This window comes from Penicillium solitum, assembly GCF_028829755.1.
Source record: "Penicillium solitum strain IBT 25940 chromosome Unknown utg000003l_segment0_segment0, whole genome shotgun sequence".
NCBI classification, from domain to species: domain Eukaryota; kingdom Fungi; phylum Ascomycota; class Eurotiomycetes; order Eurotiales; family Aspergillaceae; genus Penicillium; species Penicillium solitum.
The window spans coordinates 2,058,099-2,084,985 of record NW_027072123.1 but is presented as its reverse complement, the minus strand read 5'-3'; the positions used below and the strand labels follow the sequence as shown (position 1 = coordinate 2,084,985).

Below are 26,887 nucleotides of genomic sequence, written 5' to 3'. Positions count from 1 at the left end.
GCTTTCAATATATCGACGAGTCGGTCAGCTTTCTCTCTGAGCAGCCGTATGGTTTGATCAGGATCTTTGTAAGATAGCAAAACGTTGAGGAATATCTCTTTTCCTTCGATTCTTTCATGAGGAAAGGTTTGAAGGTGTTTTCGGACGGCTTTAATGTTCTTTAGTCCCCGCCATTTGACGGACATTCGGTTAGAGATCAAACGGACATATAGCCACTTTAGGCAGTCGTCAGGACCTGAAATTCGAATTTCATGTCTCATTCCTTTGTAAAGGTGGTCGGATATCTCTTGGTATAGGTAGCGGTTGCATCGTAGAATGGATAAGACGCGGGGAGCTGTGTGGATGTCATAGAAGAGGTACTCCCATATCAACAAGCGGATTTCAAGTGGTAGCTTTGCAAAATTTCCTAGTTGGGTAGAGCCGGGGACTTGACGATGTTGGTATTCGTTGCTATGATCCATGGCGTTTTGTTGATCTTGTCGTTGATAAACAGTATGGCGACTGTTGATGAAATGTGATATATTGTTGATGAGCAGCCTTGGAAAAAGCCCAGCGTTCTACCTAGGTAGATGTCACCAATTGTTAACCTATTAGCTTGGAATGGTCTAGTCAAGCTGTGAGTTCCGAGTACTCGAAATGGTTGCGGCCCTCTAAACCTTGTGAGGTATGAGCTTTTATCTTTGGGGCATACGTTATGCATGTACCTAAGAGCTCCGTCATGGGTGTGCTACATGGCTTGTAGAAAATCTTTGAGGAACTTTCGATTATCATCTTCTTTGTGTAGTATGTTCAGATTGAGCCAATAAGTAGATGCAGTTGATGGTGGACTTAGCCCTCGCTCTCTCATTTAGGGCCAATGATCATATTCAATTAGACCTCAAGTAATGGAATTAGCGTAGGAGAACAGATGAATATTATTTGTATTCCTCTTAATCGTGAAATATCTCATTCAATGAAGACCATCTCGAAGTGTACATGTATAAATTGCGGAGTGAACCCATATTGATGCCAAGACATGGAAAAAGCCGCCAGCACACTGATAACACCTCCACACTCTCTCTCCATCCACCAACTCTCCCACCAATTCCTCTTCCAAGCCTTGAATCTCAGCGGATATTTCCCGTCGATCCGCGACATTTCATTCTGAGAATTCCCCGCGACACCGAGACACCCACCAACCTGCGCATCCCACCCTCTCAACCCCAAAACCGCGAGCTCTACAGACGCTCACCACCACTCCAAAATGCCTTACCTACCCACCTCCCAGGCCTACCTGGAACAGTCAGCGCAGTTATTACAAGCGTACCCAGACACAGTAAGCCACCCGAACCTACCTCCCATGTCCAACCAACCCGTCATCCAATCTTCCACACCGCGTCCCCCCACAGCGGGCAACAATGAAACACCCCCAATCCCAAATCCAAATCCAAATACACCAAACTAACAACAAATCCCAGACCCGCATAGTAACAAAATACTCATTCCCCACAAACCGACGAGGAAACATAATCCGCGCCCACAAATCTCAAGTCCGAAAAGACGCCGCCAAAGCCACCGATGCTCCATCCACCACACCCGCACAACCACCCACCGCAATCGCAACCCTCACGCTGAAAACATTCAACCCAACCACCGGAATCTGTCTGCACTACCGCACAAACAAGGCGCAGGAAGTCAGTCGCCTGATTACGAGTCTGGGAAAACTGGCTGCCGGTGCTGATGTAGCGGGGTTGGGGTTATCGGCGGCGGTACCTGCTGGCGGCGATGTGGAGATGGTTGATGCTCCTGCTCCTGTTGAGGAGGTGACGCCGGCTGCTGGTAAAGCGCAGGGTCAGAGTCAGGGACAGAGTGCGAAGGGGAAGAAGAAGGGTGGGAAGGGGAAGCGGTAAATTAATTTGGGTTCTTTTTGAATGAAACTCATTTGCTATCTTATGCTTCTTTCGCTTGTTACTTTTTATGATGCATTCATAGATGTGGGAAATCCATGGACGGTCTTGTGGATTAAATGGAGTTTCAAGAGTTCGAAGTAGGGATCAGACTGGACAATTGACAACGTGTATTTAAGAAGGCCATTGGCGTTATCTAGTATATCCACAAACATATTCAGACATATTGGAGAAGTGATTCGAAGATTTAGATACAGAGAATCCGCCCTTCATCCATGGACACCCGAGTCCAGGACAGACCAAGAAAAAAGAAAAACAAGAAAAAAAAACGCCATTCCCATGCGAGCCTTCAAACAGAAATTGCGTCAATCAATAAAATAACAGAATAAGAAAAGCATAATATCACGTGAAAGGGGAGAGGGTATAAAACAACACAAGGGGAAGGGAGAAAGACGTCGTCTAGAAGTCCTCATCGAAGTTAAGACCGTCGCTTACGACCTTCTCGCCCTCAGCGTTGACCTCCTGCTTGGTGCTGGCCATGACACCAGCCTTCTGGTAGTCACCGACACGCTTCTCGAAGAAGTTGGTCTTGCCAGCCAGGGAGATGGACTCCATGAAGTCGAAGGGGTTGGTAGCGTTGTAGTACTTCTTGTTGCCGAGGGCCACCAGCAGGCGGTCAGCGACGAACTCAATGTACTCGCACATCAGCTTGGAGTTCATGCCAAGCAGACCACAGGGAAGAGCGTCAGTCAGGAACTCCTGCTCGATGCCGACGGCCTCGACAATGATAGCCTCAACCATCTTGGGGTCAGGGCGGTGGTTCATGTGGGAGAACAGCAGACAGGCGAAATCAGTGTGGAGACCCTCGTCACGAGAGATCAGCTCGTTGGAGAAAGTGAGACCGGGCATAAGGCCACGCTTCTTCAGCCAGAAGATGGAGGCGAATGAGCCAGAGAAGAAGATACCCTCGACAGCGGCGAAGGCAACCAGACGCGAAGCGAAGGTTGACTCGCGGTCGTTGATCCACTTGAGGGCCCAGTTGGCCTTCTTGGCAATGCAGGGAACTAAATCTCAAGTTAGACAATTGAACGACATAAAAGGTTAATGGAAGTAGAACTTACTAGTATCAATGGCATCGAAGAGGTAGGTACGCTGCTTGGGCTCCTTGATGTAGGTGTCGATAAGCAGGGAGTAGGTCTCGGAGTGGATGTTCTCCATCATGATCTGGAAGCCGTAGAAGCAACGGGCCTCGGGGATCTGGACCTCGGAACTGAAACGCTCGACAAGGTTCTCGTTGACAATGCCGTCGGAGGCGGCGAAGAAAGCCAGGACGTGGGAGATGAAGTAACGCTCATCGTCGTTCAGGCGGTTGTGCCAGTCGTGGAGATCCTTAGAGAGATCAATCTCCTCGGCAGTCCAGAAAGAGGCTTCGGCCTTCTTGTACATTTGCCAGATCTGTTGAATTGAGGGACATGGTTAGCTTCAATGTTCATGGTGGCAGGACATCCTTGACGATATCCACTTTACGCGTGAAACGCGTCGACGACGTGACTTACCTCGTGGTACTTGATAGGGAACATGACGAAACGGTGGGGGTTCTCTTGGAGGAGGGGCTCTGTGGCTTCAATCTCCTTGATGGTGAGAGGCTTGGACGCGAGAGCCTTCTCGGTGGGCTTCTCAATGGAGGCGTCGACAGCCTTGAGAGGCGCAGACGCGTCCTCCTTGCCAGCCGACTGGAAGTCGAGCTTCTTGATAGGTGAATCGCTCATCTTGAGGTTCTCGAGGGAGGAAGCAGCCTAAGAAAGAGGAAATATTAGCTCAAACGAACTTCACGACGCGTCTGACGCGAAGAGGCAAGAGGCAAGAAGCGTGACATCACGTACCTGCTTGGAGGGAGTGACTTGAGCGGCCATTGGAACAAGTATGTGAGGAATGTAATATCACAGAACAATTCTTGAGAACAAAGACAGCAAGTAAGAATGAGACAGAAGCTTGGAGAGTGGGATGGGAAATTTGGAGTTGGGCGAGGGAAGAGAAACTTGATTAAGTACTGCCGATTTCTCTTTAGCGCGACGTGCTAAGTCACGTCGCACGTGACTGCGCGCAGCACTTAGGTAATATACGGCGCGTCCATCGGCCTTTTTTTCCCAGCCCTTCTTTCCTATTTGGGCGATTCTTTTCTCATGCCACTTGGATCCCAGCAACATCCGAAAGGATAGTCCTTGGCCGTGCTCCATTCCAGCTCCATTCTTGTGCATCCTAATATGGATTTTCGTACTTTGGATGTAGGTTTGATAGATTTAGTAGATTCCGATCTTATCTGTTCTGTACATCTGTATATCACTACTTCTCGAAAGAATGCTTTTCACACTTTATTCTGATAATAGTGAATATCCAATATCGCAATATAGCAATTGCCACGCCACTACCTCTAGAAGCCAACAACCTAAGACATCAATAACTCCCACGCGTCCCCAATTTTTTCCAGTCCCCACTATTGATCACGATCAGATAAGCCAGAGAATCCACAAAAACGCGCGACGCGACTAGGAAAACAATCCGGATTTACGGATCTAATTGGTTTTGTTATTGGTCTAGATCGAGGCTTTAGCATCTCATTCGCCAATTTAGAGCTCATTTTCCATGGCATGGCGTAAGGGTGTGCTCAGCTCCCCACACACGCGTTCCATCTGCTGTACTCCGTACCTATTCTAGCATGCTCCAAGGGTTATTCTCGTCCATTGATCTCGACATGATACATAGGTACATAGTTTGTAGCATTTCAAACAAGGCTAATAACATGTGGCAGCTCCTGTCAAGTCCCAGGAATGAAGGATCTTTTGACCCCTTACCCCATAGGGAAGTTTCTGGGAGTGGATCCGCGAAAGAAAAAAAGAACGCGCCGATCATCTTAGCTGCGTCAGTCTAGGCAGCCAGCATGTTAAGGTTAGGGGTCTTTGTTTGACCATTATTTACGTATTCAAGTTGTATTGGGTTATATCTACGGAATACAGAGTACAAGGACCCAGGTCGTCTCTATTGTACGGTATATTGACACTATTCCCAAGGGTTGAATGCAATGTGGCGAGTAGTCCCTTGCAAGTGCCCATCAAAACATCTCCACCTGCCAGGTTTGAGCTCTTGGTGCACCGGCAACCCCCACATACTTTTAGTCTAGTAGACTAGTGGGAGTAGCAGGGGAGTGCCTTGCATCACCACGTGCTAGCGCGTTCTCGTGTTTCGTGATTTATGCCAGGGAAACCAACTGTCAGGGGAATCAAATAATGCCAAAGCACATATCCAAAATATTTCCCAAGGCTTATATGTGAATAACAATATGTACAGACTCAAAAGGTTACTCTACCAAACGCCATATATATGCCCAGTCAGAAGCAATTGTGCGGCACAGAACATTCGAAAAGAAACCCCAGCCAGGCAATGCAGATACTGGTAATCAAAATGTATCTCATACGTTGCTTAGATTCCCTCACGGAAAGAGTCGGGCAGGATCCGGTCTTCGACGCGGCGCATCAGCTTGTTAGTCTGCTCGGCCAGACTCAGAGTCAAGATCTAGAGGCCGGGTTAGTTTATGAATGACAAAGCAAGGCTCAACTTCAGTCACTTACAGTGTGGGGAAGGATGCGGGCAAGATGGGCGAAGAAGCCCTTGTAAATGGCAAGGGGACCCTCGGTGCGGATAGTCTTGAGCAAGCAATCAAATACACCACCGTACAGGTTACCTGTCTGGTTGTACATACGAGCCATGATCGTGTCTAGAAGAAAGTCAGCGAAGAACTTATACCCCACGTTTGAGATGACATACCAGGGGGGTGCATGAAGCAGCACACAACGAAGCCAGAAGCTGCGCTACTGGCCAGGTGCAAAGCAGGACCCTCCTCCATACCCAGGTGGCGGGTCAGACGGCGCTTGGCAAAGAAGTATGTGGGGAGCTGCACGGCACTGCCGAAACTAGTGCGGATCATAGCAGCGCCGACACCACGGTAGATACCCTTGATACCCTCGCCCTTGTAGATCTTGCTAAGGCCATCGAAAGAGTTCTTATAGTTGTGCTGGGTGCCGACAGGGAGGAATGGCGAGTAGGACTGAAGACGGGTCTTGACAAGGAAGAAAGGCGATCCCGCGGCGGCACCAATGACACCTGAAGCAGCTCCAGCAACGACATTGGCAGCGAGGGATTGGACCTTGGGGTCACTGTATATAGCAGTTGTGAGGTTCGAGCGGATAGGTTCGTAGAAGCCCAGACGGCAGCCGTTAAGCAAGACCTGGTAGATATACTATATGACCTGGATGTTAGCTTGGTGCACCTTTATATGTAATTGCGAGAGGTTATCACATACGGCAGATCCAATACCCCGGAACAGACCCCGAGGTCCTTCATTCTGCAAAATGACCTTGATGCCGTGCAACGGGCCCTTGTACATCTTCACTGCCTGATTTTTGGTCTGCAATTCACCCTGCAGCTGAAGCCTTGTAACCAGTCAGTATCATGGCAGCATATTCAGGGTATTAGGAAACCAACCGGATCTTCACTGTCTCGAAACTATGGGTGACAGTGACTGCACCGCATGCTGCAATGCCACCTGCAATGAACGCACTATTCCCCCACAATTGCTGTTAGCGCACGCTCTGTACATCTCCCCCGCATAGACATAACATACCCTCCAGTAGTAGACATAGCGCCTTATATGTGATCCTTTGACCGTGTGATGATATACTCAGGTTTGTCGGTTAGCGGAGGAAGATCGGACCCGCAGGATGAAATAAATGCGGCCAGTAGCGGGAATTCCGCGGGATATGTGCAAATTATCGAGGTGGTATAGCCAAGTCAAAATTTGAAGTGTGAGGGAGAAATATAAATGAATGCACAATAATTCCACTCAGGGCCAGATATTGAACAAAGTTGAGTCAACACGCGCCCTGAGATAACCGTGGACATAAAAGCTTACATGCGGCGAATTGAAACTCGGCTAAACGCTCATTGGTCAATTGACCCAGGGCCCTCCGGCGTCGGACCCCGGAGTTTTTATGTCAGCCGAGGCGGTGAGGCGCGCAGAAAAGCCCAGTCGCGGAGCTTCATCTCGGAGCTTGCGATTTCTATGTGGGTAGCTCTTTCCTCTTCCACACATTCTCTTCACTTTATTATTGTTTGCAAGTTGCAATCCCTTCCCTATAAATATATTCTCAGTAACCTCTCACTTCTTCGCTTCATCGTTTACCCACACCGCCATGACAGAAGGCCAATCAACGCCGCAGCAGGGTCCGCCCGCCGCCCTAGCCCAAGCTCCCCTCAAGTCGCAGAAAATCACGGATATTATTGACACTTTCCGCCCATCCAAGGTAGGTTCAAGTTAAGATTGAAGCTATGGTGCTATTCTCATACGCCTGTTCGATAGGGATTCCACCCTTGTAAAAAAGACCCATCCAAATACGTGACTTCTTTGGATTTTGACGACCAGGGTGATGTCCTGATCGGCGCCGGTAACGATGACAGTATGCATGTTTACGACGTGAAAGAGGGCAAATTCAACAAATCTGTTGCTAGCAAGAAATACGGTGTTCATCTTGCGAGATTCACGCATCACTCCCGCCAGGTTCTCCACGCGAGTACTAAGATTGATAGTATGTGACTGAATGGTCTTGCTTTTGGCTACCTAGCTCATCATTCACAGATAATTTGCGGTTACTCGACCTGCATAACGAGGGATACATACGATATTTCACCGGCAATAATGACCAAGTAACTTGCCTAGCTCAGTCCCCCGCCAGCGACGCCTTCATGTCCTGCTCCAAGGATGATACCGTGACATTGTGGGACCTGAATTCGAGGAATCCGCAGGGCAAGCTCAACCTTGCAACACCATACCTTGCTGCCTTTGATCCTTCGGGTTCAGTTATCGCAATCGCCTCTCAATCCACAGCTACAGTGCTTCTTTACGATTTCCGCAACTTTGACAAGTCGCCCTTCTCCACCTTCGACCTTGCGCCATACGAGGAGAGATTTACACCGTCAACACGGGGGCGCGCATGGACTAGATTGGAGTTCTCCAACGACGGGAAATATTTGATGCTTGGAACAGACTACCACGGTCACTATGTTCTAGATGCCTTTGATGGTACACTCAAGGCCTTCCTGGCTGGCAAGAGTGGAGTTTCTGGTCGTGCGGCACCAGTGTCTACGACTGGCAAGCCTCTCGGACAAGGCGATGCTTGTTTTAGTCCCGACGGTCGATACGTTATTGGAGGAAATGGTGATCAGCACGGTATGCTCGTGTGGGACTTGGGACAGATCGGCGGTGGAGACATCACACTGCAGCCCTCGACTAGGTTGTCTGGTCCAAGCTGTGCCGCTATGGTGGAATACAACCCGCGTTACAACATGATCGCTAGCGCCGACAAGGAAATTATCTTCTACGTCCCCGACGACCACGGGAAATCTTCGGAGAAGTAAATCAAATTTGATGGCGCGATGGAAAGGACCAGGTCTCCGATTTTCTCTCAAACTCTCAGCAAATCACCGTCTACAAACACACTGGATGACTGGATGTCCCGTAGAACAGTGGCACCGTGTGAAGAAAGTATCAAGGTCATAAAAAGCACTTTCTATTCCCACCGGTCTAGCAGATGAACCTCTATGCTTATGCTTTCCGATCTTTGTCTTTGCCCACCAAACTCCTTGCCGTGTCACAGATCCAAACGTCAGGGCCTTCTAGGCCATCATCACCTTTTCGGTTGTCCTCAACGGTGGCCTCGATTTGCTTGTCGATTGTGCGATTGCTGGAAATGGTCGTCAAACCGGTGACCCAACCGTACAAAAACACGCTATGGTTTATATCCGATAGTTCTTTCCCAACTTCATGTACCACTGGGTGAAGGTTACCCTGTGTCTTGGCCGCATCAATCGCTTGCTGGGATTCAACCACCTTGATGGGGAGTTTCCAATGTGCGGGGACCTGATAATCAGACAATTCTTGAAACTTCTGGAGAAGAGCCTCACAATCGAGTTGTTCGTATGGTGGATCTCCCAGCAACATGCGAGTCCGGCTCTTCTCTGTCTCTGTCCCAATGGTCTCGACAATTTCCCGGAAGCGCACTGCAGCCTCTGTGGTGGATAGGAGCTCACGACCATCCATCGCCGGCCAGAGCTCGGAAGTGAGCAGTGGTTTTTCCCGCTCAACTTCGATTTGTCGAACGATGGCTCTATGGAAATGGGGTGATAGCGGGATGTCCTTGACGTGAGACAAGTCAGACACCAATGCAAGGAGCAAAGTGCAGTCGACATTCAGAGTCGAAGTGAAGTTTTTGAACGGTTGAGGCAGGAGATGGGCTAGCCCGGTGCGAGTCTCTGCTAGCAGACTGCCCTGACAGTCAACCCGAATACCATAGCTCCGCATCTCGTTTAAGACAGCGTCAATTTCAGGAACACTTCCCTCTTCAATCTTAGGTATAACAACCCGTAGCCGAGGATGTCTATATCTAACGCGCGTAGCATCAGATGCCTTCCTTAGATCCTGGGCCAACTTAATGAGCTCCAGCTCATCATCATCGTCGTCCCCATCATCATCTTCATCAAAGTTCTGCAAAATAGTCCGCCCTTTACCCCCATCAGACCATTCATCCTCATCACTATCACCCTCCCAGCCCTTCTTCGCCATCTCGAACAAAAGACGGCTTTCCGACATAGTAGACACCTTCACCCACTCCTCCCCATCATCAGCAACAATATCCACAAACACACTCTTGCGCTTATCTTTGTTGGGTTTCTTCTCCGCACCCCCGGCCTTCCCTTTCCTCTCCATCGCCTTCGTCTCCCCACCCCAGTAAAACCTCTTCCCTAGCGCAACCAACCCAGAACAAGACCCACTCGCAATTCTCCAGACAGCCTGGTAGAACGGCAAATTGGACGAGCGAAGCGCATGCACCAATCGCATTTCTAGATCAGGGTCACGCGACTCTTTCGGAAGTGGCTGTGTTGTCACCCCATCTTCCGTTTGACTTGTTTCTGGTCCTGCACTTGGCTCTCCAATTGCCTCTTCAATCTGCTTTCCTAGCTTCTCCAGCATCCTCAGCTCGGAGACAACGCTGGAGCGGAATTGGCGCACCTCGACGAGCTGTGGATTCCGCAGTGTGGACGCGAGGAGGGATTGGTAGCTGTCGATCTGGGAGAGTAGGTCGTTACATTCTTGGTTTAGCTGGGCTGAGAGGGCCGTGCTAGTTCTGGAGCTTGATTCTGCTGATTGAGGTTCTGGCTTCGCGGTGGCTGTGCTTGTGTTGTCATTGACGCTTTCTTTGTCGGAAGTGGAGGAGGGAGGTGCGGGGACGTGGGGATGTGTATCTGGTGTCATTGTGGATGCCTAGACATCGGTTGCGTGCATGTGATGTTTGGAGATTGTGATACTGGCTCGCATATGCAGGTGAGATGTTTGCTAGGGTTGTTGGTTGTTTGTGTTTGAGAGTTGGAGCTGTTGTTTTGCGGGTTTGCGGAGCAGGAGCGATAAGATTTCTTTTATCGGTTGGTAGAACCTTGGAAGTATAGAATCAACACATTTGAAGGGTACCCTTCAGCTTGGAAATATTAACTGCAATATTGGAATGAGTCAATTTATAGCTTGTGAGAGGAGGAAGTACACTAGGGCTCCACATGAGGCTCTGAATGACTCAAATGCAAGGTTTCTATCACCTTCTAGCTCGGGAGAAAGACACCTAAAAGACATCAATTGATGCCAGAAAAAACACACTCAAAAAGGTTCTCAATAGTTATAATGTCTTGAGACTCATCTAGGCTCTCATCTAGGCCAAATTTATCAGGTTGTTGGGAAATATTTATCTGACCTGCTACTACAGTTGTTACTTTAAAGATTCTAAACTGTTATGGGATATGGATATAGTAGATGTATTCGAACATTCCCTATTTTAGTGGCCTGGGGATATGTATTTGGGAATGGCTGTAGCTAGGAAACACATATAAGCCAATAATATAACTAAAAAGCGAGCTAGGAGAACTAAGTATTTGACATAATTGTGAAGGAAAGACCAACGCCATGACATGCTTGCATCCTTGCCCTAAACGCAGGTTGTACATTGAGTGAAATGACAACCCCATCAATTTACCAGATGTCTGTTCGGTGATTAGACCTTACACTAACCAGGAACAACAACCCAAATAAAAAAAGATGAGTCAATCTTCAATCTAATCCTTGTCTTTGCCGGTGAGTCTCTGTCTCTCGCTTGAATTGCGAGGCGACTCTTCATCATCGGACCACCTCTCAGCATCCTCTTCACCGACTGCGAATATTGTCTCTTCGTCGAGTGACTCACGATGACGGGGTGCTGAAGAGAAGGGCTTGGGAGGAACTGGGGAGAGATCGCGATGGCCGGCGGCGGCTGAGCTGCCAGGATAATCCGGGGGAGCATCATAGGCATCTTCTTCATCCAAACCACTGCCGAATGATCGGATCTCGAATCCATCGTCGTCTTGAGCAAGCTATAAGAAATATTAGTACTCTGATTTTGCTCTTGGTTATTTAGGGAAGAGCTCCATACCTCGTCACTCATGGCGAAGCGACGGTTGTTGACAGTTGGTCGCCACAGATAAGCCACAAATGCGATATCGAACAAGTAAACCAGGTTGAGCCAGCCATCAAGAACGAACCATCTCGCCTTCCAGTGCTCGGGCACAAAGCTGGCGTCACTGGTTCCAGCGAAAGCGAACGAGTTGATAAAGAAGAAACCGAAGATCACAATGATGCTGCCGAGGATACACCACCACAGCTTCTTGTACATCATCGCCTTAGTCTTTTGCTTTCTGTCGATAAGGTCCTTCATCGTCGCGTTCAGGGAATTCAAGGTCCAGACGTAGAAGGCTGTCAAGGTTCCGGCAAGGGGTAGGACGATCAGAAGCACCAGAGGACCGGCGCTATCAGGGGTGATCGAAAGACTGGCAACCGAGTAGACGACCGCGAACACGAAGTGAGCAATGGCCAGGATGCGAACATAGATCATGGTTCGGCCTAATGAATGCTTGACCACGCCGTAGCCCATGCAGACAATCAGGAGGAGGAAGAAAGAGAAAGCATTTCTGCCCGCGTTGAGCACTGCTACAATGACCATGAGCGCCTTTGCGCCGCCATTTAGGCCATGGCGGTTTTGGTATTCTAGAAAGATCAGATGGAGTCAAGCAAGGTATCGATTGGTGTCTCTTACCATAGAATCCCCACGTCATAAGCTGCTCGACAATCAAGAATACCACAATGGCAGTGATATAGTTTTGGACGGGCACTATCCAGTGTTAGCATAGCTCGAATAGCCACAGGGAACCAAACACAACATACAGATGTCATAACGGTTCTGCACATAAAGGAAGGCCCAGAATCTAAAATTATGCGTAAGCATCTACTCGAAAACTTATCGAGTCCATGGGTTCTGCAAGTGACATACGCTCCAATAACAGCGTACACGATGGTCAAGGCCCCATAAAATGGAAGCTTTGCGATTTGTGCAGCGGGAAGCTCGCCGTATGAGTTTCGGAAGGTAACCACTGCCTTGTAGTCCTGCCCGGAGTACGCATACGTGCTCACACAGTAAAATCCGGTCTTCCTGACGGGGTATTTCACGGCGTCGGGGTTGTTTAGGTGGATTGCTTTCGAGATGATAGGGCTTTTGGAGACGTCGGTGGCATTGCTGGTGAGAACAAAGGAGCCCAGCTGTTCTTGAGTGCAGATCTTTGCTTCGACGTTGGAGGCATCGCAAATTGTTTCCTTGACCTAAACCCAATAATTAGCCGCGTCGGTTGTTCCAACGGAGTTGACAGACATACCTCAGCATCTTCGGACCGGTACTGGCCAATCAATCCCTCATCTGACCATTCAAAAATCACCAAACTAGCCAAAGGATCACTTTCCTGAGCTTCAGACTTGGTAAATTTAACCAAAATGAAGGGGTCAACATCTCCTCCCCAAGCTTTGCGACTGTACATCCCTGAGCATCGTTGTCGGTGCGCATCGTCGGATTTCTGCAGAACAACGTTAGCCCCCGACATTTACCGATCGAATGAAGTGAGGGAATGAGGGGACATACTAGTTCAGCATCATTAGCAAGTGCATGGCTTGCCAATAGGGCTGTCAAGCCCAAGGTCTGAAGCCAGCCCTTCATGGCGACTGTAGAGTTAAAGCGAGACTATGCTCCTGGATTCGAGATGAGGTCTTTAAGACCACACAGCATCAAAAGAATGATACGAGCAAGAATATAGCAGGCCGAATATGGTTGTTGTTTGTTATTCCGTTGAGAAAATTGTAAGGCTAAGGTGTTCTTGTTAACCCGATGGCCCCAAACCGGGGAAGCCGCGCGTGGCCATTATCTAAGCGGGCACCGCCACTATTTTTTAGTTTGCAACTTTGGTCGACTTTTTTTCGATGTCCACTCCAGAGCCCAGGTTTAATCGTCAATACCTTTACAGCAGTCATTATGCCAGCAAAGGAACTGAACAAGTCATGCATGGAATGCAAGGATGCAGAATTTGAGCTCACTGTCCGCAAGAGGCAGCTTTGCAGGTATGCGACAAGTCGACAATCTACAACCCCTCCAGCTCATAGTTTCTAACTTTTTCTTTTCTTTCTAGCTTGTGCTTTAAGCGCTTTATAGCACATAAGGTTCAATCGCGCCTGAGCGTCTACAGAGCTTTTGGTCTAGACGGCCCCAAAACCCAGTTGCTTCTCCCTGTGTCTTTCGGTGTTTCCTCCTCGGTTTTGTTGCACATATTGAACACCGATCGGCAACATCGCCTGGACAATGGACGCCCTCTGGGGTACGACTTTAAGATCTTGGTCATCGAACCTTCAACAGTTGCGGCTACAGGTAATCCCTTCGATCAAAACTACGACGCTCTGGAAAAGAATTTCCCGATGCACACTATTAGTCGGATACCTTTTCATAGCATCTTCAACTATGTCCCGGAGATGGAAGAGATCATGCGGGAATATGCAGGCTCAAGATTCATAGACGACAGCACTCGGTCGAACGAAGAGCGCCTAGCAGCATTTCGTGCATCTATTTCCACCCCCACTTCCAGGACGGACGTCGACACGGTTTTGCTGACCAGACTGATCGTTGAATTTGCGAAGAAGTCTGGATGTGAGTCTGTGATTTGGGGTGACTCGGACAGCCGTCTCGCTGCGAAAGCGCTTGCGGGTGTCGCCAAGGGACGTGGGGCTTCCCTCACCTGGCAGGTATCTGACGGCATGTCTCCTTGGGGTGTGAGGTTCGAGTATCCGCTCCGTGATCTGTATAAGGCCGAGTTGCTCCAATATGAGAGTGTCTGTGCCGAGCTCTCTGATATCGTCATACCCGATCAACCGCCCTCCGACAATGTCCTCACCAAGAACCTTTCCATTGACGAGTTGATGCTGCGATATGTCCAGAACCAAGGCGCAAAGTATCCAGGTGTCATGGCGAATGTGGCTAGAACCGCAAACAAGCTCAACCCATCCACCTCTGATAATGCGCCAACGTGTGCTCTTTGTGCTGGTCTAGTGGGAAATGTGAAGGGCAATTCCGGAGTTACTGTTGCAAATCAGGCAGAGGATAATCACAGCTCTCAATTCTGCTATGGATGTATGCGGTCTCGACCTGAGGAGCTTTGCTGAAGAAAAACACTCTTGATTCATGACAAAATTAAATGAACTAACGGCACATCCCAACATTACCTGAAATTATCGACATACAATCATGGGGTATCTGAAATTACGATCTCAATGTCTTCATGCACCACGCGTTACCTCGCACCACCTCGCTCCAAATCGTCTTCTGGATGACCTGCTCCGCCAAACCATCTGCCCAATGACTTATTCCGGGACTGTTTGGCCGGCTGGGGCCTGGTTGGACCCTGGGTAGCAGTGCCGTTCCTTCCTCCATGGCCTGATGGTCGCGCGTCCTCATAGGCCGGTGGACGGTCGCCAACAACTCCCTCTTCTTGTCTGTCAAATGCATCGGGGAGACTGTGGTCGACTTCGACTATCGGCTCCTGCCTTCTTCTGCTCTGCTGCGAGGCCGCCTTGGCTCCCTTTTGGCGCAGATGAGTTTCGAGAATGACGGCATTTCGGGTATTCGCTTTGTACACTGCATCGGCAAGATCACCAATGAAAGGGACGAGGCCAATGACGAAGTCGAGTATCACATTGATCAACATCTTGATGCGCAAAGCAGGAGGGAGTCCACCCTCAATCCCTTCGCAAGATCTCACTACCATCATTGCAAGTGCAGCATCGCCAACATCGCCGATGCTGCGGTTCATTTGTTAGCATTGGTCTCCCGGTGCTAGTGTAATAGATCCCGGTGAAACTCACAATGGAATAATTCCAATCACACTTCCCCAGCCAAAGCGGATCCCGCACAAGCTGAAAAGAGCATAGTCCAGCTGGTATGCCCTGCGTTTGACCTTGGTCAGGACTTTGGCATCATGCTCAGAGAGGCCCGGCGGGATCGCTTTGCGACGCTTTTGGGTCTTTTTTCCAAATGTACGACCGAGGCGTGAAGCAGGAACTTCTTCGAAGTAGGGGTCCTAGGTAGATAGGAAAGATTGGGTCAGCCTGATTTCTCTTCACAAAACCAAATGAATGTTGGCCGTTCAAGTAAACTCACCTCAGTACCAAAATGATTCTTCGCGGTTTCACCAAGCACCTTTTTGCCAATCAGAGACACCAGGACATTCGACATATTTGTTTTGGATCACAGTACTTCACTGGAAGCAAAAGTAGTTGTAGAAATTGAAATCTTCCCGGGAGAAGTGCTGAAGAAATAGACGAATGTCGAGCAAGGGCAAAATAGACTATGTATAGCCTTTGATCCTTTCAGGCCCTAAACCCTTCCTGGTTGGATGGACAGTGGTTTCGGTAGGCGCTCGTTTCACTTATTTTTAGCGAGGACAAAGGGCGCGTAGAGGTGGTTGAAGAAGGTGCTTGATTTTTAGAACCAGGTGGATTGATCTAGCAATCCCAAAGAATTTAAGGGATCCAGGGAGATCAACGCTTTCGCGCGACAAGGACGTCATAATCCCGAGAATCTTGGAACCCGTGGCACAGCCACATTAACATGTGGCGCATTATTTTGGATTTGGATTGACACCGCCACATATTACCTTAGTCACCCGATCACCACCTTGGGCAGCTCCGATCATTGCTCTGTTTCCCAACGCCTTCATTCAACTCTTTTCTCTGACTTGATTGGAACCTTGACTATCTTCGCATACTGCACATCCTGCTGAGATTAGTCTCTGCCCCATTCCATTCACCGTATCCACACAGCCCTGGGTTGGTCTGCCCTCCCTAGAAGCTGCTCCCTCCACTATCTCGCTTGCTTGTTTCGACCGTTTGCGCTGTCGGATTGAGTGAGCCGTTATTTCTCAACCACCAAGGTTTTGAAATGCCAGAGCCTACCTACCGATATGACCGAAACAAATATGCGGTTAGAAGATTGTGAGTGCCTGGTTGCTGATGGATCGGAGTGACGACAGGCTGCTGACCGAGGCCGGTGGGCCGTTGCTAACAGGGCTGGATGATCTTTGTGTCCGTTTCATTATCAACCTTCCGCGCGAGGAGCTTGAGTCAGTCGAACGGATATGCTTCCAAGTCGAAGAAGCACAATGGTTCTACGAAGACTTCATTCGTCCGCTTGACCCTGCGCTACCGTCAATGAACCTGAAGACATTTGCTATGCGCATTTTCCAACATTGCCCGCTTATGTCTTCATGGTCTCATTACCATCATGTGGCTGCCTTCCAGGAATTCCTTGATTACAAGACACGCGTGCCGGTCCGTGGTGCGATCATGTTGAACCAAGATATGGATGAAGTCGTTCTGGTTAAAGGTTGGAAGAAGGGTGCCAACTGGAGTTTTCCCCGTGGTAAAATCAACAAGGGAGAAAAGGATCTTGATTGTGCTATTCGTGAGGTCTACGAAGAGACTGGGTTCGATGTTCGGGCCGCCAACTTGGTTAAAAACGACGACGATGTCAAATACATTGAAATTACTATGAGAGAGCAACACATGCGACTCTACGTCTTTCGAGGTGTGCTCCGTGATACTTACTTTGAGCCGCGCACCCGGAAGGAAATCAGCAAGATTGAGTGGTACAAGCTTTCCGAGCTGCCAACGTTGAAGAAGAATAAACAGCATGATGAAGGACTCGCAGTCGCGAATGCGAACAAGTTCTACATGGTTGCCCCATTTCTCAGCCCACTCAAGAAGTGGATAGCGCAGCAGAAGAAGCTTGATGCAAGAGCCCAGCCTGGTACAAATCAAGTCTCACAGGCCGAGGGATATGCTTCTATGGATGAAAATGGCCATACCAATGGTACGCCAGGCATATCCCTCGCAAAAATGGCCATTCCAAGTGATCTTCCTGAGGTGACCTCAGCGCAAGATGCTTCAGATCACCTCAAGCGCCTTTTGAAGATCGGCGCCGCACCGGTGCAAGGTCATACACCAGGCCTCGAGTCAGTTCGAGCTTCTGCCGTTGACCCGTCTAAGGCGAATGGTCTCCTTGCCTTGTTGCAGCGTGGACGTCAAGAGACATTCACTCAGGACTCCCACAGTAATCCGATGGCGTCACCTAATACATCTCAGTCCAACGTCCAATCTGCAGAACAGCGGCCTCATTTGGGCCCGAATTTCTTCCCTGGCTTTCCTCAGCAGCAACAGAATATGGGTCCATCTCCTTTCATGCGGCAGAACTCGACACCATTCCACACTATTCCATCCCAACCCCATATCCAGCACTCCCAGAATGGCCCACAGGTTCTTCCTGGCAATGCATTCCCGACTCCTGCGCATAATTGGTATCCGAAACCCCACGCGATACCGCAATTCCCTCAAACCACCATGTCTCAATATCAGCACCATAACCAGCCTCCTATGGCCCCTGGCGTTCTGAACCCAAGCAATATGCCCGCGCCGTTTCAACGAACAGGAGACCCTGAGTTCTCTGAATCCGCTCAGTTATCTCAAACTCGGGGCCCAGTCGTCCCGCCTGCGAGCAAATTGCCTCCCCCGAAGCTCACAAGCCATTCCCTGGCACTCTTGGAAGTCTTCAAAGTCAAGACCCCCAAGGGTCCGGGTCCAGCGATGTTGGCGGCTCCCATCCAGGGTTCTTCCCACGTCCGTAAGACGTCTCAGCATCAGGATAGTCTTTTGGGTTTGCTCAAAGGTCCCCAAACTGCCCATGTTTCCGAACCAGCGGAATTGTTAGGCAATCCTGTTGTGCCCTCTGCGGCGCCTTCGGAGAAGCAGATTCTTCAGCGTCCTCGCGATCACCACAACCAGCCCACGCACCAGGCTGGTGCAGGTCAAACATCAGCTACTGTGTCTGGGCCGTTGAATACGCCACAATTTGATACATTTGCCAAATCGCACAAGTCAAACGCTGCAGCTCACCGAAAGAACCATGCGAACAGGCGAGAGCACCCCCAGCCACAGCAGCTATCCTCGCCCATTACCATTCTATCGCGACCTCATTCTGCCAAACGCGAGGTATCCTCGTCGAGACCCGCTGCACAAGCAACCCAGGTTCTGCCTGCGAAGATGCCCGAAGCGCCTGAGCCCATCAAGAATTTCCAGCCGCAGATTTTACGTCGATCCGAAAAACCCGGATACGAAGCATTGATGGCGACGGCTCCTCAGGCAGAAGCTATTGAACGCAAATTGAGTTTGCCGGGAGTTGATGCCCAGGGCCTGGCCCCACAGGGCAACTTCGACCGTCGACCGAGTCAAACTGCTGAGCAGAAAGCCTCACTTTTGTCACTCTTTAGCAAGGCACCTGTCTCTCCGTCGCCCGTTTTTGCGAGCCCCTTCGACCCCCGAACTGTCAACCAGCAGCCGGCAGCATACTCAGGCTTTGTCAGCCCGATGTCGTCCCGAAATCGTCCGAGCAGCGGGGATTCTATCTCTCGTCACGGCACGCCCTCTGATGGTGATGCACATGCTAGCGGTCAAAATGTCTCCTCGCCGAGCAACAAGGCGTTTTTGCTTGGGTTCTTGGAGGGAGTGGCCAAGGGCAATAAGTAGGCCCGTGATCGGCTGATTACGAGGTTGCCCAGGTGTCTTTTCAGTGGCCCCTAACTAGGTGGTCGTGGCATACATAGCAATAGTGTAATATTGGAACCAATTATTCTTACGTTTCAAGCGGATCGTACAATGGAAAGTTACAAAGCAGCACCTGGAATTGCAATAGTAGGTTGCACATAGTTTCTTTATTTCTGCCCCAGTTCACCGCCCAACGTCATCGGACGCTTTGTAAAGAAATAGATCAACTCACATTGGCTCCGCTACACCAACTCAACCATGATGCGCCCGAGCCCCTCGGTCTGTAGCCGCTGCCTGGTCCGCCGCAGGCTATTCTCTACCACAGCGCAGCGTACCGAACAGAGCCAAAATGCCCCCTTCCCGCCGACGGCAGGGTACAGCCGACTCACGAACCGCGGACTGATCTCCATCACCGGTATCGACAGCACAACCTTCCTCCAGGGCCTGATGACCCAGAACATGCTAGTCGCCAACGACCCGAACCGAAGCATTCGACGCACAGGCGCATATACGGCATTCCTCAATTCGCAAGGCCGAGTCCTGAACGATGCCTTCATCTACCCGCTCCCCGGCGCAGAGGCCCAGGGTGTCGACTCAGGCTGGCTAGTGGAGGTAGACAAGGACCAGGTCCCGATTCTGCTGAAGCATCTCAAGAAACACAAGCTGCGTGCGAAGCTCAAGCTCCGGGCCCTGGAAGAAGGCGAGCGCACAATCTGGTCCTCCTGGAAGAACCACGCCGAGCCGCAACGGTGGGCTGCATACAGTCTAGAGTCGGAATCGCCGTCGCCCTTCTCACCTACCTCTGAAATTGCCGGGTGCATTGACACGCGTGCTCCGGGCTTTGGGTCCCGCATTATCACGCCCGGCTCGGACGGTCTGCGCACTTACTTCCCGGATGAGGCGCAGGTCGCTGGGCCCGAGGTCCAGCTAGACTCGTATACCGTCCGTCGCTTTCTACACGGTGTTGCGGAGGGCCAGGCGGAGGTTATTAGTGGATCGGCTTTGCCTTTGCAGTGTAATATGGATATGGCTCATGGTATCGATTTTCGCAAGGGCTGTTATGTCGGCCAGGAATTGACGATTCGTACCCATCACCGTGGAGTTACGCGGAAGCGTCTTTTGCCCGTTCAACTTTATGATTTGGGTCAGGATGGACAAAGTGCCCCTGATACCCTCACATATGATCCGTCTTTCCAATTGAGTGTACCTTCTGGTGAAGCGGATATTGTTAAGGCTGGTGTCACTACTCGCCGAAACCGCAGTGCGGGGACGTTCCTTCATGGCATTGGCAATATTGGACTTGCGCTGTGTCGTCTTGAAGTTATGACCGATGTTGCGCTCATGGGTGAGGCTCCTGCTCGTCCTCATGAACATCACTTCAAGCTATCCTGGGCTCCGGAAGTCGAACAGCCTAATGAGGTTGGAGTACGTGCTTTTGTTCCGCCTTGGCTTAGAGATTTCATCTCCGGTGGCAAAGAGGAGAAGCCCGCTTCCCGTAATCCTGAAGCAGAGGGTGAACGGGCACGGGAGTTTGTAGAGCAATTAGAGGAAGAGGAAGAGGAAGCGGAAGCACGCCGAGACTAGACGTCGAAGTGTCTAATCTAATCACTACTCCTGTATAATATAACACAACACAAAATGATATGATGTAAATAGCTCATCTATCTCTATTCAACTCAACATTGCAAATACAACGTGTTCTAGGGTATCTCTTAAATCTAAATACAGTGGCAAAATTTGGCTGGACCTATTCGAAAATGCAGAACGAAGCTAGCTTCCTTGAAGCGCGAGAATTAGGTGCCTTTCGCTGCCGCTGCTTCTGCTGCGTCTGCGGCCTCGTCTTCTCGTGTCAGTTGTTCTTCGAGGGCTTTGCGCTCCTTATCACGCTGCGCGTTCTTCAACCGCATCATCATCACTTCCTGTAGACTAGGCGCGGCTGGAGCCTTATTGGATGCATTGAATGACGTTGCACTCGGGGCAGCTGCCGCGGCAGATGCAGAAGCGAACGAGCCAAATGAGGGCGCTTTGTCGGATGGGGGTGCTGTTTTCAAGCTCTGGAAGTTGAATGATGGTGTAGGAGGCCTGCTGGAAGTGTCGGTAGAGGGCGCTGGTGGTGCAGGTGCGGGCTCAGCCTGAACAGGCTTGAATGATACATCCGGACCTAGATCAGGTTGGCTGCCGGAGGCCCAGAAGACAGACTCGATGAAGCCCCATTCGCCATCCTGACCGGCATGTTGACGAAGCTTCTTCTCGCTATCGAGAACGGCAGTGTGAGCGCTCACAATAGATGTGAAAACCACCACACCCGTGGCAACAGTCTTCTTCTCTTTGTTATCCCCGATCCGTTGACGTTTATCCTTGAGCGCAAAGGTATTCTCAATCTTCCCGAAAGGCTTGAATAGCACCGCAAGCTGCTCAATGTCAAGTTCCAGCCCCCGACCCTCCCGAACCCAGCGTACTTTCACCGCACGCTCGAGCTCAGGGACCTGCGCGCCACCACCCTCCTTCGAGCGGTCCACGCGTTGACTACTCCGGTCTGCCGCCATTCGATCCTCCTCTTCCTGCTGCTGAATCTTCTTATTTTCCTCCTCAAGCTCCTTTTTGAACTTATCCTCAGCCTCGCGTCGTCTCCGCCGACCATCCTCCGCAATCCTGTCAATCTCCCGCTGCAGCTTCTCTTCCGCATCCTCGTCCCCATCTGCCGCCCACGATCTCTTCACGCCCTGTTTAGCACCGGCGCCACCCATTTCAGCCGCGCCTGCCCTCTCCCGCGCTTCTAGGTCTTCGCGCATCTTTCGTTTCGCCGCTCCCATCATGTCCCGCTCGCGCTGTTTGCGCTGTCGCGCATCCCGCGCATTGTCGTACAGCTGTCGCACTGATGTGTCGGAGAGAACATCGTAGGCAATCTGGAGGAAATGGAATTTGTCGATGTCTGCTGCGGTGGGGTTTTTGATCTTATCTGGGTGATACTTTAGTGCAGTGCGTCGGTATGCGCGGCGGATCTCGGTTTCGGTGGCTGCCGGTTGGATATCTAGCAGAGCGTAGAAATCTTGGTTTGAGGCGGCGTGCGCCTTGAGATCGTCGTTTGGCATCTTGATGGTTTATGCGACTGGATGTCGCCTGAGAGGTTTGCGGAGATAAAGTGGAGCGTTTGATGTTGCTGGTTTCCACTCTGTGGTTGTTGGATAATGGCGTAGGGTAATACAGAGCACAGTGATGGTCCCGAGGGGGAAATAACCCTAGATTCGAGCTCTTGAAAGTGAGGTTGTTGTTGAGATGGAAATTTGTAGGTTCAAGTTCGGAGCTTGGGCGGTGGATCTGTTTCGCCTCAGGCCGCCAACTGGTATACTATAAGATCGCAATTGCAAAATTATAAGGAAAGCTATTATTTGCTGTAATAAATTGGCCAAATAAACCGTTCAGTACATAGTTTAGGTTGGCTTTTGTCTCATTCTTTTTTTTAAAATTGTTATTGTGGCCAAGATTGGAAGATTGAGGCAGATATATATAATCAGGGCACGTGTATATCCTGTGAGTTTCTGCTGTCGATCAGTAGATGGCAACCTTTTTATCCCAAGCCATGACCCATTCGAGTCCATTGACAAGATGACGACTACTTCGCTTTTTAAATCTGGTGTTACACCCCCAACCAAGCTTCAATTAGCCCTAGCATTGGCTGTTGTCAAAGGAAAACCACCAGGCCAAAGCGTGAAAGGTGAGGCGAACATGCAGTTTCTACACAGCCAGACCATTTTATTATTGACTATATATTCTAGAATATAATTTGCAGATTCGACAGTTCATTAAAAAGACCAAAGATTTAGACCAAGGTGTTACAACAGACAAGTTCTTCGACAGCGTCTCCTTCTGGCAACAAGCATACGAACGGTCCGAGGCAGGACAAAGCAAGCTACAAGATCAAGTCCATGAGCTTAACCAGCGTATTGAGGGCCTTCTTGCCAAACTGCATACCAAAGTCACTGGAAATGCCAATGGGGCCTTGCCGGCGAACAAACGAAAGGCACCTGCTGTTGGCAAGAATGCGAATAGTTCGAATATGGCTAGGAAACGCACAAAGCTACCAAAGAACATGCAGAAAAGCATTCCATTGATAGATGAGGATGACAACTCGGGGGAAGAACATGGTACTTAGTTCCCCTTTCACAAACCAGTCATCTCATAATTAATGTCATTGCAGTCTTATGCCTCAACAGACAGCTGCATACCGTCCAGAAAGCCCTCCAAAGAAAGGCAAACAACAGTTCTGAGACCAATTCCCTGGCCGTGGATGCAGTCATCCTCTGCAAATCTGCAGAGCAGAGACTAATCCAAACCATCCAGAATGAGACCAATATGGCGGAACAGAAGCATTCCCAGACCGAGCAGGCCAATACGCCGGATACAGATACAGTTATGAACGGTGTGAGAGTTGCTTTCCATCTCACGCACAAAGCGTTGCACAAGATAGCCGGAGCCGAGAATGGCATGCAGCACCAAGGTCAGACCATCTACTACCTAGTAGGTCTGTTTGAATCAACCATGACAGCACTCACTCGGCATTGCACTGCAATATCCAAGCAAAAAGCAGTCACCAAAACCAAAACCAAATCGACCAGAGACCCAAAGCCAGTCACCGGAACCAATGAACAAAACAAACATACAAAAGAGAAGAGCTTACCTACCAAGGATGAGATAGCCTCACACCTCGCAGACCTGCTCTGCACGATGGCACTCTCCCTCAATCAAACTCGTCCTGAAGACCAAGAAGTAATGGAAGGATTTCTCTTCCTTGTCCTCGATCGCATGGGAAAAATGCTAGCTCTCCACGTTTTCCATGACCTGCGACTGCCAATGGGCCTCTGCCCCGGGATGACATTCCCAGATGGACTGGAAGCAATGACCGACGAGGGTCTTATGCCAAATGAGGCACAACTCGAAGCCAAGTATCTCGTTCGGCTGCTGGATAGAATGCTTAATGCCAAATCCTTTCAATCGTCCCTCGAGGCATCGGCTACTCGTCAATTCGTCGTAAATGCCAAAGATCGCCTGCAAAAGACTCTCCTCCGGGCTGTATTCGGACCTGATGATCGTTTGTTTCGGGACGGTCTGCGGCGTCCGCATACTCCGCTTCCTCAGGTACTTGATGGTCAATATATGGATCAGGAGAAGTTTTCGGATTGGCTTACACAGGAGCTGTGGCAGATTGTTGGTTGGGATGTGTTGAGGACTGTGCTTGCTCCAACCTAAAGCCCCGGATCATGGAATTTGTGCTCATGGTACTATATTATTTTATACTTGTTCCCCTTTATTGTCTTATACCCCAGTTGTTATTGATGTGATTATATCTGCAGACCAGTATAACGATATTTATGCTAGATAGTATATGTGCTTATTCGAGTTTCAAAATACGAGCAGCATTGCCACCCAAAACAGCAGCCACAGCCTCTGTTTCGCCCTCAAAAGTCGCATCAATAGCCTTATAGTTGGTCGTCACACTGAGCCATTCCTTCTCACCCTCATTCAGAGGCGGGAAGAATGGATGATCGGTACCTGTGGAATATATTAGCTTGACGCAGTCCCAACAATACCAACAATAGAACTAGAAAACGTACCAAACATAAGACGATCAGTACCCCCACCAGCAGCAACAGCAGCCTTAAGCCCAGCAGTACCATAAACAACAGCATCAAGGAAGATATTCGTCTTCAAAACCTCCCAAATACTCCTCTGCGGACCAGGAACATCACCACCATTCTCCACAAACTTCCGTTCATGCATAATACAACTCTCGATGCGCCCCGCCAAAAACGGCAAAGTGCCACCCGAATGCGCCAACAAGATCTGCAGCCGCGGGAACCTGTCAAAGACACGAGACAGTAGCATGCGGGTAACCGCAATAGTCGTCTCAAGCGGGAACCCAAGAGCCAAGGGGAGGACATGACCGTAACGCTTTGTCACCTCAGCACCACCAAACGCCTCATCAGGAAGACCATAATGAGGATGTAAGAAGAGAAGGAACTGCGTTTCCTCTAACGCAGCCCAAACAGGACCGAGCTGTTCATCATCGAGACCATTTCCTAACCCGGAAGTCCCCATAATCACACCACGGATATGAGGCAGGGTCTTAAGTCTCTTGATTTCATTAACGATGATATCCGCACTGGGAGCGCTCAGCGGCAACGTCGCAAATGCAAATAAAGTCGACCTCCCCTGCAGAGGGAGATTGTTATCTGGATTAGAGGATTTATTGTTCTGGGCACAGGTTTCCTCTAGATCGTTGTTGATGCGCTCGGCCCATTGTTGGGCTTCGGCGGGATCGAGGAAGTCTAGCCAGGGGTTTGCGAGAGAGATTACGCTGCAGTCAATGCCGTGCTGTTGCATGAAGGTTAGTTTGACATTGATGTCGGAGTAGGATGTGTCGACGGGACGGCCGCGCTCGTCGATTGGAATTGATGGGTCATCGTCTGATGAGAGGATTATCAGGCGCGGTTCTCCGCTCGCTGGATCGTGGATGTAGGGGACTGTTTTGCGAGCACGGAGCATCGCCATGTATGATGGAGGGTAGACATGGGTGTGGACGTCGACTACTAAGGGACGAGACATATTTGGGATATGCAGATGGAATAGAATTAATTGCAAGAGAAAAGGAAGAAGAAAGGAATAGTCGAGACAGGGGTTATAGCCAAGTGAGGGGATAATTAATTTGTACTCCGTACGGAGTACATGCAACATAGATAAGACCTGTGAAGCGGGGATGCCCCTCTCCACCTGACGAAGGATTCCCCAAGCGATGTTACAATTTCTTTATCTCAGATAAGTCTGCTTGTCTTTTGATGTTACGTATTTTTCGTTAAGGATTGCAATTTGAAAGAGATATACACAGTTTCTCATTAGAAATGCCAAGTCCCTTCCAGTTTCGGCCGTTATAATCCAAATCTCATTGATTCATTGGTAACATGCATTGAATAGTCGCTGTACATCAATTTCAGCACCCAAACACTCATCAGCATAAAATTGCACATACACTCTCGACGACCGATCACAGCTGAGAACCAGCCAAAGTGACAGGCTTCACGTTGGTGAAGTTGGGGATATCGGCAAACACCCCCGCAGTGCCAGGGTTCTGCAGAGCAGCCTGCACGCTCTCCTGGCTCTCCCACTCGAGGGTGGCCATGATCAAAAACTGAGATGGGGAGCCATCGAGCGCGGTGGGGAACTTGGTGACACGCCAGCTGACCAGGCCGTGGCTCTTCCAGACGCTTTCGACAAGTGGCATGTGAGTTTTGATGTAGTAGGACTCATCGAACTTGATGTCGGCCTCGTTGGGGTACATCACAATGGCAGTGTAAGTCATTTTGGCGGTTGGGAAATGTATTCAAGGAAAAAGGAAGAGATGATGTATATTCGAAATGAAGTTGAAGGAAGAGAAATAGAAATGCAATGGAATGGAATGTTTTGGAGCTGTGACTCTCCAATCGAGCTTATTAATAGGTTGAGGTGGACCTCCCTAGGTCTGGAAGCTTGGAATCTTCGTGTGGGCCACTGCGTCGCCCATACACCCATGAGATTATTTGTATAAATGGGCTGAATGCTAAGGAATCGTCACTTAAATCTTTATTTCATTTACCACTAAACATAGTATAGAATGCCTTCTTTTTATATGTAAACGGTGGACCTGTGAATTGCCTTTTCAAGTTAGCTTTACCGTTTTGGGTTTAGCGCCCAATACGCCGTCACATAACCTCCCTTCAGCATAGATATTAGGATGATTCGTGGACACTTTAGATTTACAAGCAATCTAAATATTATTCTACGAGTTCTAACGAGAGGCTGGTGGCTGAGTTGCTTGCAGATGACATAATAGTTTACGTACTCCTGTAGAGCCCGACTTTCTAGTTTGGGCCTGCTACCT

The 26,887-nt window shown here is 49.7% G+C and overlaps 14 protein-coding genes across 14 annotated transcripts; 6 read left to right on the top strand and 8 right to left on the bottom strand.

Moving 5' to 3' along the window:
* Positions 1-1,243: 1,243 nt before the first annotated feature.
* Positions 1,244-1,889, top strand: N7455_004698 (SRP9/SRP21 family protein; the record flags this gene model as incomplete). The annotated part of the gene is made up of 2 exons (XM_040956331.2): positions 1,244-1,315; positions 1,458-1,889. 2 exons carry the CDS (start codon positions 1,244-1,246, stop codon positions 1,887-1,889), a joined length of 504 nt encoding a protein of 167 aa, XP_040813367.2.
* A 456-nt stretch (positions 1,890-2,345) lies between these two features.
* N7455_004697 (ribonucleotide-diphosphate reductase subunit RNR2) lies at positions 2,346-3,799 on the bottom strand (the record flags this gene model as incomplete). Its single annotated transcript, XM_040956183.1, has 4 exons — positions 2,346-2,950; positions 3,008-3,341; positions 3,443-3,682; positions 3,770-3,799. The coding sequence occupies 4 exons, from the start codon at positions 3,797-3,799 to the stop codon at positions 2,346-2,348; spliced, it is 1,209 nt and encodes a 402-aa protein (XP_040813322.1).
* Positions 3,800-5,192: 1,393 nt separating this feature from the next.
* On the bottom strand, positions 5,193-6,761 carry N7455_004696 (putative mitochondrial oxaloacetate transporter (Oac)). Its single transcript, XM_040956253.2, has 6 exons — positions 6,565-6,761; positions 6,426-6,500; positions 6,244-6,373; positions 5,709-6,180; positions 5,513-5,658; positions 5,193-5,456 (listed from the first exon to the last, which is right to left on the bottom strand). Exons 1-6 carry the CDS (start codon positions 6,579-6,581, stop codon positions 5,364-5,366), a joined length of 933 nt encoding a protein of 310 aa, XP_040813253.1. The 5' UTR covers positions 6,582-6,761; the 3' UTR covers positions 5,193-5,363.
* A 371-nt stretch (positions 6,762-7,132) lies between these two features.
* Positions 7,133-8,354, top strand: N7455_004695 (WD-repeat containing protein SWD2; the record flags this gene model as incomplete). The annotated part of the gene is made up of 3 exons (XM_040956228.2): positions 7,133-7,243; positions 7,300-7,525; positions 7,576-8,354. 3 exons carry the CDS (start codon positions 7,133-7,135, stop codon positions 8,352-8,354), a joined length of 1,116 nt encoding a protein of 371 aa, XP_040813340.2.
* Positions 8,355-8,541: 187 nt separating this feature from the next.
* Positions 8,542-10,248, bottom strand: N7455_004694 (uncharacterized protein; the record flags this gene model as incomplete). Its single annotated transcript, XM_040956215.2, has 1 exon — positions 8,542-10,248. The coding sequence occupies one exon, from the start codon at positions 10,246-10,248 to the stop codon at positions 8,542-8,544; it is 1,707 nt and encodes a 568-aa protein (XP_040813292.2).
* Positions 10,249-11,093: 845 nt separating this feature from the next.
* Positions 11,094-13,054, bottom strand: N7455_004693 (uncharacterized protein; the record flags this gene model as incomplete). The annotated part of the gene is made up of 7 exons (XM_040956327.2): positions 11,094-11,387; positions 11,447-12,057; positions 12,107-12,181; positions 12,235-12,275; positions 12,341-12,666; positions 12,720-12,914; positions 12,980-13,054. The coding sequence occupies 7 exons, from the start codon at positions 13,052-13,054 to the stop codon at positions 11,094-11,096; spliced, it is 1,617 nt and encodes a 538-aa protein (XP_040813374.1).
* Positions 13,055-13,366: 312 nt separating this feature from the next.
* Positions 13,367-14,544, top strand: N7455_004692 (uncharacterized protein; the record flags this gene model as incomplete). Its single annotated transcript, XM_040956163.2, has 2 exons — positions 13,367-13,452; positions 13,521-14,544. 2 exons carry the CDS (start codon positions 13,367-13,369, stop codon positions 14,542-14,544), a joined length of 1,110 nt encoding a protein of 369 aa, XP_040813362.2.
* Positions 14,545-14,672: 128 nt separating this feature from the next.
* Positions 14,673-15,613, bottom strand: N7455_004691 (DUF4112 domain-containing protein; the record flags this gene model as incomplete). Its single annotated transcript, XM_040956230.2, has 3 exons — positions 14,673-15,180; positions 15,244-15,458; positions 15,539-15,613. The coding sequence occupies 3 exons, from the start codon at positions 15,611-15,613 to the stop codon at positions 14,673-14,675; spliced, it is 798 nt and encodes a 265-aa protein (XP_040813314.2).
* A 727-nt stretch (positions 15,614-16,340) lies between these two features.
* N7455_004690 (decapping enzyme complex catalytic subunit DCP2) lies at positions 16,341-18,957 on the top strand (the record flags this gene model as incomplete). The annotated part of the gene is made up of 2 exons (XM_040956221.2): positions 16,341-16,371; positions 16,445-18,957. 2 exons carry the CDS (start codon positions 16,341-16,343, stop codon positions 18,955-18,957), a joined length of 2,544 nt encoding a protein of 847 aa, XP_040813371.2.
* Positions 18,958-19,233: 276 nt separating this feature from the next.
* N7455_004689 (YgfZ/GcvT domain-containing protein) lies at positions 19,234-20,559 on the top strand (the record flags this gene model as incomplete). The annotated part of the gene is made up of 1 exon (XM_040956192.2): positions 19,234-20,559. One exon carries the CDS (start codon positions 19,234-19,236, stop codon positions 20,557-20,559), a length of 1,326 nt encoding a protein of 441 aa, XP_040813243.2.
* A 209-nt stretch (positions 20,560-20,768) lies between these two features.
* N7455_004688 (putative cell cycle control protein (Cwf23)) lies at positions 20,769-22,067 on the bottom strand (the record flags this gene model as incomplete). Its single annotated transcript, XM_040956195.2, has 1 exon — positions 20,769-22,067. The coding sequence occupies one exon, from the start codon at positions 22,065-22,067 to the stop codon at positions 20,769-20,771; it is 1,299 nt and encodes a 432-aa protein (XP_040813222.2).
* A 514-nt stretch (positions 22,068-22,581) lies between these two features.
* N7455_004687 (uncharacterized protein) lies at positions 22,582-24,222 on the top strand (the record flags this gene model as incomplete). Its single annotated transcript, XM_040956300.2, has 3 exons — positions 22,582-22,690; positions 22,752-23,120; positions 23,174-24,222. 3 exons carry the CDS (start codon positions 22,582-22,584, stop codon positions 24,220-24,222), a joined length of 1,527 nt encoding a protein of 508 aa, XP_040813293.2.
* A 142-nt stretch (positions 24,223-24,364) lies between these two features.
* On the bottom strand, positions 24,365-25,578 carry N7455_004686 (amidohydrolase family protein; the record flags this gene model as incomplete). The annotated part of the gene is made up of 2 exons (XM_040956306.2): positions 24,365-24,525; positions 24,588-25,578. 2 exons carry the CDS (start codon positions 25,576-25,578, stop codon positions 24,365-24,367), a joined length of 1,152 nt encoding a protein of 383 aa, XP_040813296.2.
* A 436-nt stretch (positions 25,579-26,014) lies between these two features.
* On the bottom strand, positions 26,015-26,329 carry N7455_004685 (uncharacterized protein; the record flags this gene model as incomplete). The annotated part of the gene is made up of 1 exon (XM_040956285.2): positions 26,015-26,329. One exon carries the CDS (start codon positions 26,327-26,329, stop codon positions 26,015-26,017), a length of 315 nt encoding a protein of 104 aa, XP_040813393.2.
* Between the last annotated feature and the right edge of the window lie 558 nt (positions 26,330-26,887).